Source organism: Desmodus rotundus, chromosome 9 (assembly GCF_022682495.2).
Source record: "Desmodus rotundus isolate HL8 chromosome 9, HLdesRot8A.1, whole genome shotgun sequence".
NCBI lineage: Eukaryota > Metazoa > Chordata > Mammalia > Chiroptera > Phyllostomidae > Desmodus > Desmodus rotundus.
This window is the reverse complement of record NC_071395.1, coordinates 113,113,842-113,129,294: the sequence shown is the minus strand read 5'-3', so window position 1 is coordinate 113,129,294 and position 15,453 is coordinate 113,113,842. Positions and strand designations below refer to the sequence as shown.

Here is a 15,453-nt window from a genome sequence, read left to right as displayed (position 1 = left end):
GCAGGTGCTTCCTTGGGGTGGCGAGGGCGGGGCCGGAAGGGCGGGGTCTCGCGCGCATGCGCCAGTGTGCGGCCAGCCGGGAGGCGGAAGCGGAAGCGCGCGTCTCCCCGGGAGCGATGGCAGCCGGGGGTCTGAGCCGCTCGGAGCGCAAGGCCGCCGAGCGGGTGCGGCGGCTGCGGGAGGAGCAGCAGCGGGAGCGCCTCCGTCAGGTACGCTGCCGCCGCCCGCCCCACCCCGCGCCCCTGGCGCGAGCCGCGCTCACCGTCCGCCCCGCGCCCGCAGGTGTCGCGCATCCTGAGGAAGGCGGCGACCGAGCGCAGCGCAGAGGAGGGCCGGCTCCTGGCCGAGAGCGCGGACCTGGTGACCGAGCTGCAGGGCCGGAACCTGCGGCGCGAGGGCCTGAAGCGGCGGCAGGAGGAGGCAAGTCCTGCGGCGCCCTGGGCGGGCAGGAGCCGAGTGGGGGCGAGCGGGACGGGGAGGGGTTCACGACCGTCCTGGGGGTCTCGGCAGGTGTGCGATGACCCCGAGGAGCTGCGGAGAAAAGTGCGGGAGCTGGCCGGCGCAGTGCGGAACGCCAAGTACCTGGTCATCTACACGGGCGCGGGCATCAGCACGGTAGGGAAGCGAGGCGTGGGCAGCCGGCCGAGCGCGGGGCGGCTCCAGAGTCCGGGAGCAACTTGGGCCGCTGGGACGGGGTGGGCCTCGGGCGCCCCCTTTTGGTTGTCTGACCCACGGGTCGAGTCCTGATTCGCCAAAAATTCCCCTTCACAGCCGCTCTGAGGTTGAGAAGCTTGAAGTGACTCCATTTAAAACCTCACTAAGTAAATAGTTTTGAAGGTGTGTGCTGTGTGCCACACCCAGTTAAAAACAAGGAAGGAACATAAAAAAGGACATAATAGCTTAGTACTTGCAAGCACCTCATTTCAAACTAAGACGGTGATCGTACTGTCCCAAGGCAACCTGGGAGAGCTGAGCCTCAAACTGCCGTGGGTCCCCATTCATTGTTTTTCTGGATGTCAGAGAGAGGTGAGTAGGGAGCACGGCAGTGCGAATCAGAGGACGCCAGGTAAGGGAGACAGACGTGCTGGGTTTCCAGACGTGTTCTTGCGAAGCTGTCCTGGGCCGTGGAATATGCATGACCAGCTTGGACACTGTGATGACACATTATTTGCCTAATGGGCAGGTGGGTGTCGAGTGTGACCAACGTGTAGACCCAGCAGAGGTGAACCCTGAGGCCCTCCATCCTGGAGAAGCTGGTAGATGATAAGAAGAAAGCACGTCAGCAAAGGGCTGTCACATGAAGCCGGCTGTGTTAGGTCCCTGGAGAAAAGTGCAGACACACCCTCTGTGGTCTCAGAGCTGGGAACCCCTCCCACCCGGTTTCTGTAGGCCAAGGCTCTGAGTCCGGGCCTTGGCAGGTGGGTGAGATTTTACAGGCCAAGGTGAGAGTAAGACTCCAAACAGGGAGTGAGCCCAGGAGGAGGGACGTGTCAGAGGCATCAGCGGCTCTAACTCACAAATAGCTGACGCACAGGCAGTCTGGTCTCCTCCCCCAGGGTCACATGTGAGTCCTGCCATGAGGTGGTTTCGGAGGGGTCGTTTCATTTCTTACAGAGCTGCAAGTGGCACAGAGAGCCCCGCGCCACTCATTAATTTGCTCTGAGTGTCACAGTGTGAGGGTCTGCTTTTTGATGTGAGTGCGAGCTACTGATCATGGTGGGCATTTTTCTGAGCTTAAGCAGCAGGGAGGAGATAGGGCTCCCCAGAAGAGAGATCACTCAGCCTGTGGGGCACGAGGCACCTGGATCCTGGCACACTTTCTGTCTCTCCAGTGACTTTGTTCTGCTGGATGGGGGACCCGGGAGACTCAGTCGTGTTTACCTCTCCTGGAGAGGCCATCCTGTCCCTGTGGAGGTTAGAGCAGAAAGCATTTTCATCGTCTGGATGGGAGAACTTGGGTAGAGGTGGGTCACATCTAGAGGGTCATCTTCTGCACTTGCTAGGCTCTGGGAACACAGGTGAGCCTGACCAGCGCCCCCCTCAGTGTGGAGAATGGCCATATGTGTTGCTGGAGGAGCCCCCAGAGGGAGCAGGGTTCACTGGAGTCTGGGAGGAGGCACTGGGAAGGGCACGTACACACTCCATCGGGGTTCCGGCAGGAGATGCTGAGCCTGTGGGGTGAACAGAGGCCAGTCCAAGGGCCAGCCTGCATCGTGTTGGGAAAAACACTGGCTTCCTGTTCTTGGGGACTCTGCTGGTACGTACAGTGGTGCCTGTTCACTGGGCTTATCTTCCCTTTGAACATGCAGGCAGCCTCCATACCGGATTACCGGGGCCCTAACGGAGTGTGGACACTGCTTCAGAAGGGGAGGCGCGTTAGGTAAGGAGCCTCTCACAGCCTTCCCCTGCAGTGAGTGGGGGCAGTACGAGCCTGACCTCTGCTTCCCTTCCGCCTGGCAGTGCTGCTGACCTGAGCGAGGCTGAGCCCACCCTCACCCACATGAGCATCGCCCGGTTACACGAGCAGAAGCTGGTAAGAGCCCCGTATGGCTAGCTGGCTGGCTGGGGTGCTTGCCGCATCTGTGGCGTGGGGCCTGGAGTGCAGCCTTGGTGCTTTTCCTCTGTGTCCACACGGAAAGGACTCACAGGAAACCTCAAGACCCTCTGCTGAGCCCCTTCCACCAAGGGGGCCATCCAGGACCTGAAGCATCATGACCCTAAAGAGCATCTGGGCCTGAGCCCTGCCTGGCTGAGAGGGGGTGATGCAAACATTTGCCCCATAGGCTGCTCCAGGTCCTTCAGAGTTGTTGGGGTTGGGCCCTCCCAAGTCCTGCCAGGACCTGCCTGCTTCCCTGGTCTGGGGGCACTGGGCCAGCCCGACTCGGGGTGGTTTGCCACTGAGTGCCACCATGTCCCCTCCAGGTACGGCATGTGGTGTCTCAGAACTTTGCCACTGAGTGCCACCATGTCCCCTCCAGGTACGGCATGTGGTGTCTCAGAACTGCGACGGGCTCCACCTGCGGAGCGGGCTGCCTCGCTCAGCCATCTCAGAGCTCCACGGGAACATGTACATTGAAGTGAGCGATCCCTCTGGGACTCGGGAGCCTGGGCAGGCCAGCAACTCCTGCTCACAGTGCCCTCCCCCCCACCTTAGGTCTGCACGGCTTGCACCCCCAACAGGGAGTACGTGCGGGTGTTCGACGTGACGGAACGCACCGCCCTGCACCGACACCAGACAGGCCGGGCCTGCCACAAGTGCGGGGCCCCGCTCCGGGACACCATTGTGCACTTTGGGGAGAGGGGTACCCTAGGGCAGCCTCTGAACTGGGAGGCGGCCACCCAGGCTGCCAGCAAAGCAGACACAATCCTGTGTTTAGGCTCCAGCTTAAAGGTACACAGATGGCACTGTGGGTGGGACGGGAGTGAACCTGCTGGCTGCTGGCCAGCTGGGCACTGGACCCAGCTCCCCATAGCTCTAGTCACTGGTGTGGTCTGTGTGGTCTGTCCCCACAGGTTCTAAAGAAGTACCCGCGCCTCTGGTGTATGACCAAGCCTCCCAGTCGGCGGCCTAAGCTCTACATCGTGAACTTACAGGTGAGTTGGTACTCAGAGCCACATGCTAGGCCCCGGGTCCCTGGGACGTTCCCGCCCAGCACTCAGGCACCTCAGGAAGGGGCAAGGTGCTGACCTCACTCACCTTCCTCTGTCCCCAGTGGACCCCGAAGGATGAATGGGCTGTCCTGAAGCTCCATGGGAAGTGCGATGATGTCATGCAGCTCCTCATGGATGAGCTGGGCCTGGAGATCCCCACTTACAGCAGGTGAGGGGACACGGGCCCCGCCCCCCTTCCCGCCCCTGTGTGGATGGGCTGTGTCTGTCTTCTCTCGTGAGCTGAGCGTAGAGAGAGATTTGAGGTGTTGCAAACAGTGTCTGAGGTGTGACTGCAGTGTGGTGGCCTCTGCAGGGACTGGCCAGGCGCCCTGGCTGATGTGACTCCCTGTGGGGAGAGGGAGTCTCCCCCTGTGTGCCTGTGTGCTCCCCCTGTACGGCAGACACCCTGGAGGGGCGGCCCCGGACGGGCAGTACTGCTCGAACAGGATCTTGGTTTGGGGAGCTGGCAGCTGTGGGGAAGCTTAAAGAAACTGTTCCTTGATACAGAATTTGTGATAATTTAGACGTGGTGTGTGTATTGAGTAAAAAGTTTACACTTTCTTTCTCTGTGAATTTTCAGGGTCTTATAGGGGAAATCAATAACCTCTTTTAATCAAAGGGTTCAAGAATTAAGGATCCCTTCACCTTCTGGGCCTGGCAATTCTTGTATGTTATGTTTGTGGTGTTCTGTAATGTGGGCCTATCGTGTACTGTACTTTTTGTTTTTTACATTAACTTAGCTCATTTTCCTTATCAGTGCTTATCTGTATCTTAAGTTCATAATATGTGGTTCTACATCTCAGACACATGACCTCACCCGGGAGCCTGTAGGCCACGCCTCCCTAGTCAGCTGGTCTTCCCTCCCGTCAGGTCTCCCGGTCTGGGAAGGGGGAGAGGGTCTGGTCCACCTGCCCCCGGCCTTCCAAGTGACGGCCTTCCAAGTGACAGTCGGGGCCCAGAGTTGCTAGTGACTCATCCATGCTGGGACTACTGCCGCGCCACCCGCGCGTGCCTGGCCGATAGATCACCGACGAGGACACGTTCTGCCGAGGCCCAGCTAGTCTGGGAGCCTAGCCCTCCTGCAGCTCAGGATCGGTGGCGCCACCACCAAGCAAAGGCTGCCGGGGCTAAGACAGAAAGGGAGCAGGGCCGCCTCCTCAGTCAGCTTTCCCGCCCTGGGGCATGCTGTGACTGTGAGAGGCTCCCAGGCACACCTGACCCAGTTTGCCCCTTTTGGTAGGTGGCAGGACCCCATCTTCTCCCTGGCGACCCCCCTGCAGGCCAGCGAAGAAGGGAGCCACAGTCGGAAGTCACTGCGCAGAAGTCACGAGGAGCTCCAGGCGGAGGACCAGGGTCCGCCTCTTAGCTCAGCCCCCATCCTGGGTGGCTGGTTTGGCAGGGGCTGCACCAAACGCATGAAAAGGAAGAGAGTGACATAACCTGGTACTTGACGGAGAACGACATTGGCACTTTGCAGGCGGCTGGGGCTCTCATTCAGGGGCCGGTGGCACTCAGAAGGCCAGGACAGGACTGCCCCACAGGGTCTCTAATGAGAGTTTTCTAGGAGTGACATTCTCACCGGGACGAGCTTAGCCATTTGCCTTGACGGGAAGCCCCTTGCACTGCTGTGGTTGCCCCCCCACATCATGCATGGGCTTGGGAGTCCACACCTGGTCCATCCAGCCTCTTCTGAAGAGGTGGCAGCCGCGCCTTCCCGTGAGAACAGAACTCGGGTTATCTCCCACCCGGCGGGCCAAGAGGAAGTAAACGCTGCCTTACCTCATTCACCAGGCTGCTCTCAGGGCCCTCGACCCCGTTTCTACTCCTTACTACGAATGTTAACTTGATAGCAAGACTTTTTCTGCTTTGGTATGCGGCAATGGGGCGGTTTGGAGCCTTAGCTCTCGGCAGACCTTTTTATTGTTATTAAACGTCTCTGCACTGTCTTCCCTTGCCACTGCGTGTCTGCCTTTCCAACGCTGTCTGGAGTGGGCACCCAGCCAGATTCCTTTGGGGCGTGGGGGTGGGAGGTACCCCACGTGGTCCGGCCGTCCCCTCCACCAGGTGCGACCTCAGGGAAGGCGCCCTTACACTGGCGGAAAGCTGAGGGAAGGGGGTGGGGCTCGATCCTGGAGAAGCATGCCAGTGGCCGCACTCACAGGGCGTGACTCGGTTCTGGTGAAGCTGGTGGCGCACTCCATTGGTCCCACGAAACATGGGCGGGGCGGGGCTCTGTGGGCGGGGCGACGCTTGCCATTGGTCGCCAGCGACTGCTGAGGTCCGCGTGACAGCGCGTGCGCGGGGCAGGGCAGGCAGCGGCCGCTCAGAGTTTCAGAACCCGCCTGGCGAGCTGCTGCTGTGGGGACATGATCCGAAACGGACACGGGGTGGCGGTCGGTGCCGAGCGGCCTGGCCCGGGGGGCAGGCCCGCGGTGCGAGTGTGGTGTGACGGCTGGTGAGCGCTTCGGCGGACGTTGGCGAGTGTTGGAGAGTGGGGACCGGGTCGGGGCTGTGGTGGCCTCTGCGCTGCCACCCGGAGACGCATGTGTGAACTGGCCTTCACTTGGGGCCTTTGCTTGGGGCCAGGGTCGGCTGTCGATTACGGGGGGTGGTCAGCAGGCACAGACTCGGGCTACTGGAGCCCAGAGGACGCTTGGGACCCAGGGCCACCCCCGCCGTGGCAGCCCAGCATGAGGGGCCGGACCGCTGGCCCCGATGCGGAGACTGGGGTTCTGGGAGAAGCGCCCTTCCTGCAAGCGCTCCTTCCCCGACGTTTGCCAGTAAGCCCCAGACAGAGCCAGGCTGGCCCGCCCAGCTCATGGACCTCTGTGGCTGAAGTCCCATGATGAGTTTAATCATTTTAGTGCCATCTGAAGGAGCCAGGCACCCACGGTCTTCCCCAGGGGTGTCTGTGTCAGGTTCCCCAGCTTGGCCAGCACAGAACCAGTGAGGTTCTCCTGGGTGCCTGGGCATTGTCAGCGCAGGAACTGAAGCCCCTGGGTGCCCTCGCACCCTCTCTTCTGTGGGCCACACGGTGGGGTTGTCAGACGCTGTTTGGGGCTGTCACATGATAACTTACTACCTGTGATGCTTTCTCAGCCCTTTCCTGGAGCAAGCAGAAAAGAAAATACGCCCTTACCTGCGGTGTCTACACTGGAATCACCTTAGACAGAAGGAGGGTGGCTTCATGTCTGTGGACTCTGACCCTGGCCCTGGCCAGCAGACCCTTGCCCCCGCTGCCACGGCCACAGGCTGCAGTGACTGGGACACACTCTGGCCCCAGCACCACCCTGCATTTCGTGCACCCCCCTGGCCCAGCCTGTCCGGTGGCACAGGGGGCTGGCCTGGGTGCCCCTGGATTTGAACTTCTTTCTCCCCTTACCCCAGGGCCAGAGCCCCGCCATCCCACAGGCCTGGCCGCCCGGGCCTGGTGTGGTGAGACCGGGGTCACAGATGGAATGGCTCTGAGTCACCTGGAGAAGCAGGACAGCTTTGCCTCCTCAGAAGGTGGCGTGAGGCCGGAAGGAGTAGAACGGGTTTAAGGGCGCAGCTCGGGCTGTAGAGCAGTGAGGGTCCCTGGCACACACAGGGCACACGGGGGACCCAGCCGCAGTGGCTGCTGTCCGTGGCCTTCAAGTTGAGAGGTTACTCTAACCAGGCACAGCGTGGCAGATAAAGCTCTAGAACCAGGTGGCGGGGAGGTGGGGATCGGCCCCGCTCCCGGAGGCTCTGGAGGCCGTGTGGGAGCAAATTCCCTTGTGCGCTGGTTGGACCGTGCTGCCTGTTGGCCCAGAGGCTCTCCACTTGCCTCAGGGCAGCACTGGGTTTAGCCCACCCTTGAATTCCACAGCTTGAATTCCACCTGTGGCACTTTGCATCTGGGAGGGGCTCTGAGGGCCATGCTGTCCCAGGAGCGGGGAGCAGGGCTGTTGTTTCTGCTCTCCAGCCCTTGGGACCTGTAGGCCTCGTCCCTGGGCACAGCTGGATGCTCCCTGCATCTGGCCCTGGGCCCAGGGACCAGCACTGTGTGGAGCTGAGCACCCAGCTCCCCTCCTAAAGCTCAAGGCCCAGCCAGACCCTGGGGAGAAGTTCCTGGTGGTCGCTTCTGGGAAGGCACAGCGGGGCCAGGCTGTGCTCCTCACTACGCACGGACCACTCAGCCCCAGCCCAGGGAGTGACTGCCCCGCCCTCCCGCAGCTACGACATGGTGCATTACGGCCACTCCAACCAGCTGCGCCAGGCACGGGCCATGGGCGACTACCTCATCGTGGGTGTGCACACCGATGGTAGGCTGGGGCGGCCTTGCCACCCTCCCCACCCCCATGCCACCTGGGGCGGCCCCCAGCGTTGCCGGGGACTCTGGTTGGATGAGGGGACTGTACACTTACCCAGCATGCTGGCCTGAGCGGCTGTGCCAGTCTGAGGGGGACAGGGCGGTGGCCGCTTGCGTGTGGGAGGGCCCTCCCAGGAAGCGGCCAGCGAACTGGCAGCCCAGCCCATCACGGACCACCACTGTGTCCGCCCCTTTGCTCTGGCCCTAGCGGAGATCGCCAAGCACAAGGGCCCCCCAGTGTTCACGCAGGAGGAGCGGTACCGGATGGTGCAGGCCATCAAGTGGGTGGACGAGGTGGTGCCGGCGGCTCCCTACGTCACCACGCTGGAGACGCTGGACAAGTACAGCTGCGACTTCTGTGTCCACGGCAGTGAGTGGGCACTCGAGGCAGCCTCAGACTGCCGGGGTCACTGGTGGCACTGCGCTTCTTCATGCTTTGGGGAGCCCTGAGCCCTTTGGGGGCCTGAGAGCATTTTAGCTCCACCCCCAGAAACAGCCACGAGGGCAGGCCTGGGAAGGGGGACTGCGAGCCTTGAAGGTCTTGGTGGCTTTGGGTTAGCGACCCATGTCCCCATGTTGCTCCGTAGATGACATCACACTGACTGTGGACGGCCGGGACACCTACGAGGAAGTAAAGCAGGCTGGGAGGTACAGGTAAGCCCCATCTCGGGCCCTTTGTGGGAGAGGGACTCAGCGTCTGGGCGGCATGTCCGGGCTGCTGTGGCCGTGGCCATGGCCAGGGGTGCTGCACAGCAGAGCACCCCAGGTCTCTGTCGCAGCCAAGAGGATCAGGGACGTGCCTGTGTGCACAGCGTGCCAGGAGGCTGGGCTGCCCTAGGCGGGGTGACCCAAGAGCTCCGACCACACTTCTTCGTTGCCACTTCTGTCCCCAGAGAGTGCAAGCGCACCCAGGGCGTGTCCACCACGGACCTCGTCGGCCGCATGCTGCTGGTCACCAAGGCCCATCACAGTAGCCAAGTGAGTCCTGGGAGGTGGGACCAAATCTCTGAGGTCCCCAGACCTCGGACATCACTGGGAGGGCAGGAGGAATGTCTGCCCTTCCGTGGGCTGAAGAACAGTGGGCTGCAGTGTCCCCCTAGTTGGCTGTGTCTGGAGGGCACGGCACCCGACCCCTACCCCCTGCCCTTTCTTGCAGGAGATGTCCTCAGAGTACCGGGAGTACGCGGACAGTTTTGGCAAGGCGAGTGTTGCCCAGAGCCTCACCTTCCACCCTGCTTCCTGCCTCTGGGCTCGGAGCAGGGACCAACCAGCGCTGCCTGGAGGAGGAGCGGCCTGGCCCTCTCCCCCTTTCTAGTCCCCTCATCTACCCCTGCCAGGGAGATGCTTTTTTCAGAAGGCTCCTCCCAGGTGACCAGCGGTGGCCTTGGGCTGTGGGGCCCTCACAAGTGCTGTGTTCATTGGCCTCCTTCCTTCTGGAGCTAGGTGGCGGCGGCTGCAGTTTCCACTGTGACCATGGGGTGGGGCCACAGTCCCACTCGCCACAGGGGACCCGCCCAGCCTGGCCCTGGTGTATACTGGAGGCAGCCAGGAGCCAGCTGGCAGGCTGCAGCTGGGGTTTAGAGTCCTGCCCTGTAGCCCCAACACCTGCTGCCCCCCCCACCTTGCCTCAGAGCAGATGGGCAGGCACGGCAGGTTGTGCCGGGCTCAGAAGAGGGGGCACGTGCCCGCAAGGTCTGTCGCTGATCACAGCCCTCTGGGTTCTCAGTGCCCAGGAGGGCGGAACCCCTGGACAGGGGTGTCCCAGTTTCTGCAGACATCCCAGAAGATCATCCAGTTTGCCTCGGGGAAGGAGCCTCAGCCCGGCGAGACAGTCATTTACGTGGCCGGTGCCTTTGACCTGTTCCGTATCCTCTAGACCTGGGGGCGGGGGGTGTCCACACCTGCCCCTAGGGGAGGCCTCTGACTTCGAGAGGCCCTGGGGCGGGCTGGCTGCGGGACTGTCGAGGGCGGGCCTGCATCAGCTCCTGCCGCGTTACTTGCTCCTGAACCTGGGCGCAGACATTGGGCACGTCGACTTCCTGGAGAAGGTGCACGGCCTGGCGGAGAGGCCCTACGTTATCGCCGGCCTGCACTTCGACCAGGTCTCAGCTCCAGGAAGCTGGTCATGGGTCCCTTGCGGCGGGCACAGGGGAGTGAGGCCCTGGGTGCTATGGGGGCTGAGAGACTAGCTGGGGTCTCTCGGGGCAGGGCTGTCCTCCAGGCCACTCCCACACTGGTGGGCACCCCCCAAGGGACCACTGGCAGGAGGCCTGCTGACCTGCTCTCACTCTGGCCTTAGGAGGTCAACCGCTACAAGGGCAAGAACTACCCCATCATGAACCTGCATGAGCGGACCCTGAGTGTACTGGCCTGCCGGGTAAGCAGGGCTGGGCGGGGTGGGCAGGAGGCCCCTCAGGGGCCCTGGACAGCTGGCCCCGCCACGCTGCCTCCCTGAGTTCTTGTGTCCCCACTGGCCAGCCCAGTGGGGTCCCAGCTAACCCGCCACGCCCCCTGCCTCTGCAGTACGTGTCAGAGGTGGTGATCGGGGCTCCATACGCAGTCACAGCCGAGCTCCTGGACCACTTCAAGGTGAGGCTCCCCGGTGAGCGTCCCAGGGCACACTGGGCTGAGGCAGGGGCTGGGCAGCACACATTGGCTGTGTCTGCCTCCCTGGGGTGGGGGGCCACCTGGGGCGGTGCTGGGGGGCTCCCTGACCCCTGCTCCCTCCGCAGGTGGACGTAGTGTGTCACGGGAAGACGGAAATCGTGCCTGACAGGGACGGCTCTGACCCGTACCAGGTGGGGTGCGCTGGCCCCGAGCCCGGGCCAGTCTGGGGAATGGGTGTGGTGGCCGCCGCTGCTCCGAGGGCCCCGCAGTCCGGGGAGGCAGGTGCTAATGAGTGAGAGAAACTGCCCTGACTGCACTGGGGCGCTGGGCAGCCTCCTGGGGTCCAGAAGAGAGCCTGCATCTCCTCCCTACTCCCTGCCTCCAGGAGCCCAAGAGGAGGGGCATCTTCTGTCAGGTGGACAGTGGGAGTGACCTCACCACGGACCTCATCGTCCAGCGCATCATCACGAACAGGTGAGGCCTCCACTGGACTGCAGGGCACGTGGAGCTCCAGGCCCCAGGCTGAGCACACAGCTCACGCCTGGCTGGCCTGCAGGCTGGAGTACGAGGCCCGGAACCAGAAGAAAGAGGCCAAGGAGCTGGCCTTCCTGGAGGCCAGGAGGCGGCAGGAGCCACAGCCCACGAGGGAGAGTGACAGTCCCTTCTGATGGAGGACGACCGCCACCGAGAGCCCTGGAGACCCCGAGAGACCACCACCCGCTTCCTGCCACTTGGCATCTGCCTGCCGTGTATTTAACAGAGTGGCAGCCTCCCGCCCCCTGCAAGGCACCTGTGTGGCAGCACATCCTTGTACTCCCCCCTCTAAGCTGCTCGGGTGCATAGGCAGGATGAGCAGAGGGCACCAGCGACCAGAGGGGTGCCACCCTGTGTGCCCAGAGAGGCTCAGCCCCCACCCCACGTCCCGCCCCCCTGGGAGGCTCCTGCTGACCGGAGCTGACTTCCTGCCCACCCATCGTGGTGAGTCCACTTCAGGGAACAGTGACCCGAGGGCCCACAGCCTTTCCTCCTTAGGGTGTAGACCAGGCCACCTCCTGCACCAGCACCCTCTGCCTCACGCTGTGTCCCTGGTGCCCCCAGCCTGGCTCCAGGGCCCTGCGCCCCGCTCCCTGGCCAGCCTCCTGCTCCCCCCGCGGACTTCTCCACCTTGTGCGTGACTGGCTGGTGTGCAACAAATAAAGCTGGTGGGAGACGCGCTGTGTCGGCTGCCAGCACTGCTGCCCACCTGTCACCAGGAAGACGCAGCTCCACAGAGGGCCACCCACGCAGGAAGTATTGGGGTCCACAGAATCTCGGGGTCTCCTGCACCCAAGTCAGACCCACTTGGAGCAGCCCAGTGGCTGCAGGGTCACTTTAAAGATTTTATTTATCTTTAGATATAGGGAAAGAGACGCAAACATCAGTGTGTGGTTGCTTCTCATGTGCCCCCAACTGGGGATCTGGCCTGCAACCCAGGCATGTGCCCCAACTGGGAATCAAAACTTTCTGGCTTGAAGGGTGACACCCAACCCACTGAGCCACACTGGTCAGGGCTCAATTTTATTGTTGGCGTCTAACCTGGAACCCCCAGCACGAAACTGAAGCAAGGTGACTGGGAAGGCTCACATACATCCTGGCTGGGTGGCCATCACCCACTTTCCCCTCCCCACATTGGGGCTTGAAGCTATGAGAGGCCCAGGGCCCTCCCTGCACCTCCACCCATCTGCGCTCCCTGACTTTAGGAGCCCTTTGGTGCCAGGCCTCCCTGCAGTCAGACCCCTGGGCTACAGGGAACCCCTGAGTGGAGGGACCAGACATCCCCCTACAGTCTCAAAAGGGTGGGGCCAGTGGGCTCCTGGACACTGGACTCGGCCCCAGGCCTTCCCAGGGTGCCACCCTGAGGTGATGATAGCCCCAAAGCAGCAGCCAAGGAGCCCCAGCCAGGGTATGGGGCCTGGGGGTTCAGGAGAGCAGCCTCCCTTAAGAGACATCTACCCTGGTACAATGGGATTGTGAGGTCCACCCCCAGCCTCCCTGAGCAACTATAGGGGCTCTCCATGGGGTGGTGGGCACCCCCAGGGCAAGCTGCAGACCTCCCCTGAGGCCCCAGCTCATGCTCTGAAGGGAGCTCAGGGGTGGGGGCAGGAATCCACCTGCTCGATACCCCCCGGCCCTGAGTGTGCAGTCTGCCCACCTTCCCGAATTGCCCCTCTACCTGCTGGGCAGGCGTGGCTGCCTGGTGCCAGGGGTGCTCACCCCAGTGGTCAGTTGGAGGTTTTCTGGGCGGCCTGCTCACCCTACAGCTGCCGGGTCCTGCCAGACCCAGCCCGCTCATTGGCACCGCGCCAGATCCATGGCCCTGTGCTTGCTGCTAAGGAGGTGTTGGGGGTCCAAGGAAATAGCGGCCCTAGGAGCAGTCCTTCCAGTAAGGGAGACCTCTAGCCTCGGGAAACCCAGGGTTCGAGGCAGGAGGACCATCTGGGTGGGGTGATGGGGCGGCTGGCTGAACACCCCTCTCAATGGCTGGGTGCAGTCCAGACTCAGGGACTGGACCCCGGGCCGTGCCCCCTCCCATGGCGCCCCCCATCACACACACACACACACAGACGTGTGGTTTCCTCAATTAGCCATTTACTGTGGAGACGGGGTGGGCAGTACCAGGCGCCATCTCCTCGGGGGTCGAGGGGTGCGAGCGGGACCACGGGCGGCGGGAACACCACGGGCGTCAAGCGCCGCGACAGTCGGCGGCGCGGAGCGACAGAAAGACGTCCGCCTTGCACTGGAAAGTGGCGCGGCCCTCAGGGAGTCGTTCGCAGCTCTGCAGGTTCGGGGCGACGTCCTTAACGCAAACGGCCTGCGGGCAGGAGGAGGCTGAGGGGGCGCCCCCGGCCCCACCCACCCGCCCCGTCCCCGGGGCCTCCCGCCGGCCGCACTCACCGGGCTCCGTAGGCTGGGGCGCAGCTCCGGGGCAGTGCCAGCCCTGCCGGGGGGGCCCTCACCCACGGGGGGCTCGGAGCGCCGCGCGTATGGGGACCCACGCAAGCCGGACAACAGCCCCGCGGCGCGGCCCACCAAGTGGGCGCTGGGCGCCGCCGCCGGCTTGTACCAGGCACGGCCGGGGGGCACCAGCAGCAGGCTCAGCGCCAGGGCGGCGGCCAGTGTCCAAGGCCGGGCCATGGGGACGGCGTCGGGGCGTCGGGCTCCGCGCTGCTGCAGCGGGGCGCCTTATACCTGCGGCGGGCAGGGCGGGGCGGGCCTGCCACACGCGGGGGCGGCACGGAGGACCTGTCAGGCCTCCTCGGGCGGTGCCAGCCGGGGGCTGTATGCGCTGGGGATGGGAGGATTGGCCAACGCTTAGGGGGGAGCCGACGCCCACCCCCCCCCCCAAGCTGACCGCGGTCCCAGTTGTTTCCAGCCCCACCTGCTGCTGGGAGGGGGCGCCCAGGACGCTCCTACCGCCGGTGGTCTGGCCCAAAGGCCTCTGAGAGCAGCGCAAGTGTGGCTGCTGAACCCCCCACCCGAGTCACCCCCAGAGGCCCCAAGGCTCACGAGGTGGGAGAGCCACTGAGCCCACAGGGCCAGAGCTGCTGGAGAAGAATCCAGGCCAGGGGGCCAGTAGACCCCTCTGTCCCCCACCCTAGGGGGAGGGTTGCACCCTGGGAGGGGCAGCAGGCAGATAGGTGGGAGCTTTGGGAAATGGACAGAGGGGTGAGTGGCCTCCGGCTTGGGGCCTTCTCTCCCCACCCCAAACGCTGGTCTGAGCAGCCTCAGGCTGGCCAGGGGGCAGAGGACAGCACTGCCAGCAGAGGCTCATTTTTCACATACGTAGTACGCGCCAGCATCCAGGAGACAACTGGACCCAGGCCCTGGGCGAAGCCCTCAGGTGCCAAGGGGCGGGTGCAGGGAGGCAGCGGTGTGGCCCAGTGTCTTGGAGGCAGTGGAGTGGGGGAAGCAGAAGAAGCTGAGGGGACAGGGTCTGAGCTTGCTGGAAGGAGGCAGATGGGACTGGAGTCTGTCTGTGCAGGGCCTGGTGGGCAACTGTGTGTCCAGCTTGAAGGGACCCAGCCAAGCAATGAGGCATCCAGGTGGCAGGGGATGTGTGCGAGGCCGGGGGTGACAGCACCTGTCCCGATGGGCACTTCCTATCACCAGAGACAAGTCCCCAAGAAAGGAGAAAGTCCAGGGGGCAGGCCAGGATGTCCACACACCCTGGGAAGCTGAGGGCCCTCTGGGGGCTCATCTGCAGTGGCCATGGCTGCCCCTGCCCCCTGTAGAGGTCCTGGTGACCCCACAGCCCCAGGCGCAATGTAGACAGAGGGGCTCCGCCAGCAGAGGGGCTGCCCAGAGCCTGAGAGGATGCCAGACAAGCCTCCTGCCCTGGCCTGGCGGGCGGCATGGGCTCACTCAAGCCCCGTCCCCCACTGCCCAGACGTTGCCCAGGACCGCAGCAGGAGCCCCTGCGGCCAGGTTTTGGGGGGTGGGGAACTTGGCCTGAGGGCTCAGGGGTGACAGTCCCCAGCGCCTCCTCCTCCCTCCTCCCCGCCCAGGGCAACCACCACCCACCACACACACAGAAGGGGTTACCCTAGGGGTAGTGACCCGGGGAGGGGGGCTGTCACCAAAGGAGTGAAGGAGTTGGAAGTCGCAGCCTCAGCAGTCTCCACCCAGAACCTGCCCCAAACTCCTGGGGCTGGGACTGTGGCCCCCCAGAGGCGTGGAGGAGCAAAGGGGCCCACAGGGGCCTCCCCAGGGCTGTCCGTCCCTAGCTGGGGAGGTACTCGGACACCAGGGACAGAGCCTGTCCCTACACTGACTCAAAGCCTCGATCCTGCGTCCCTCTGCCTGTGGGAGTCGTGACTCAGGGG

General features: G+C 63.6%; 3 protein-coding genes across 5 annotated transcripts; 2 read left to right on the top strand and 1 right to left on the bottom strand.

Annotated features, from left to right (window-relative positions):
* The first annotated feature begins 52 nt into the window (after nucleotides 1-52).
* Nucleotides 53-5,597, top strand: SIRT7 (sirtuin 7). 2 transcript variants are annotated; one of them, XM_053910843.1, is made up of 10 exons: nucleotides 53-209; nucleotides 283-420; nucleotides 511-615; nucleotides 2,310-2,380; nucleotides 2,461-2,533; nucleotides 2,979-3,077; nucleotides 3,155-3,391; nucleotides 3,514-3,594; nucleotides 3,714-3,820; nucleotides 4,892-5,597. In XM_053910843.1, exons 1-10 carry the CDS (start codon nucleotides 57-59, stop codon nucleotides 5,088-5,090), a joined length of 1,263 nt encoding a protein of 420 aa, XP_053766818.1. In that variant the 5' UTR covers nucleotides 53-56; the 3' UTR covers nucleotides 5,091-5,597. The 2 variants fall into 2 exon arrangements, with proteins under 2 accessions (XP_053766818.1, XP_053766819.1); XM_053910844.1 differs by lacking the exon at nucleotides 53-209 and adding an exon at nucleotides 1,833-1,914.
* Nucleotides 5,598-5,954: 357 nt separating this feature from the next.
* Nucleotides 5,955-11,806, top strand: PCYT2 (phosphate cytidylyltransferase 2, ethanolamine). The gene is made up of 13 exons (XM_024553800.3): nucleotides 5,955-6,106; nucleotides 7,849-7,937; nucleotides 8,193-8,354; nucleotides 8,572-8,638; nucleotides 8,878-8,962; nucleotides 9,141-9,185; nucleotides 9,711-9,849; nucleotides 10,004-10,086; nucleotides 10,284-10,361; nucleotides 10,508-10,573; nucleotides 10,717-10,782; nucleotides 10,977-11,065; nucleotides 11,148-11,806. The coding sequence occupies exons 1-13, from the start codon at nucleotides 6,018-6,020 to the stop codon at nucleotides 11,257-11,259; spliced, it is 1,170 nt and encodes a 389-aa protein (XP_024409568.1). The 5' UTR covers nucleotides 5,955-6,017; the 3' UTR covers nucleotides 11,260-11,806.
* Nucleotides 11,807-13,206: 1,400 nt separating this feature from the next.
* NPB (neuropeptide B) lies at nucleotides 13,207-15,408 on the bottom strand. Of its 2 annotated transcripts, none has more exons than XM_053910669.1 (2): nucleotides 13,526-15,408; nucleotides 13,207-13,442 (listed from the first exon to the last, which is right to left on the bottom strand). In XM_053910669.1, the coding sequence occupies exons 1-2, from the start codon at nucleotides 13,763-13,765 to the stop codon at nucleotides 13,314-13,316; spliced, it is 369 nt and encodes a 122-aa protein (XP_053766644.1). In that variant the 5' UTR covers nucleotides 13,766-15,408; the 3' UTR covers nucleotides 13,207-13,313. The 2 variants fall into 2 exon arrangements, with proteins under 2 accessions (XP_053766644.1, XP_053766645.1); XM_053910670.1 differs by having other exon boundaries at nucleotides 13,207-13,406.
* Nucleotides 15,409-15,453: the final 45 nt, after the last annotated feature.

Bases quoted from the DNA above. Each gene is read 5' to 3' on its own strand.
- SIRT7 (XM_053910843.1), top strand. From the start codon at position 57: ATGCGCCAGTGTGCGGCCAGCCGGGAGGCGGAAGCGGAAGCGCGCGTC. The intron at 421-510 runs GCAAGTCCTGCG...GGGTCTCGGCAG, and splicing joins TGAAGCGGCGGCAGGAGGAG to GTGTGCGATGACCCCGAGGA. The intron at 2,381-2,460 runs GTAAGGAGCCTC...TCCGCCTGGCAG, and splicing joins CAGAAGGGGAGGCGCGTTAG to TGCTGCTGACCTGAGCGAGG.
- PCYT2 (XM_024553800.3), top strand. From the start codon at position 6,018: ATGATCCGAAACGGACACGGGGTGGCGGTCGGTGCCGAGCGGCCTGGC. The intron at 8,963-9,140 runs GTGAGTCCTGGG...CCTTTCTTGCAG, and splicing joins AGGCCCATCACAGTAGCCAA to GAGATGTCCTCAGAGTACCG. The intron at 10,362-10,507 runs GTAAGCAGGGCT...CTGCCTCTGCAG, and splicing joins TGAGTGTACTGGCCTGCCGG to TACGTGTCAGAGGTGGTGAT.
- NPB (XM_053910669.1), bottom strand. From the start codon at position 13,765: ATGGCCCGGCCTTGGACACTGGCCGCCGCCCTGGCGCTGAGCCTGCTG. The intron at 13,443-13,525 runs GTGAGTGCGGCC...TCCTGCCCGCAG, and splicing joins GCCCCAGCCTACGGAGCCCG to GCCGTTTGCGTTAAGGACGT.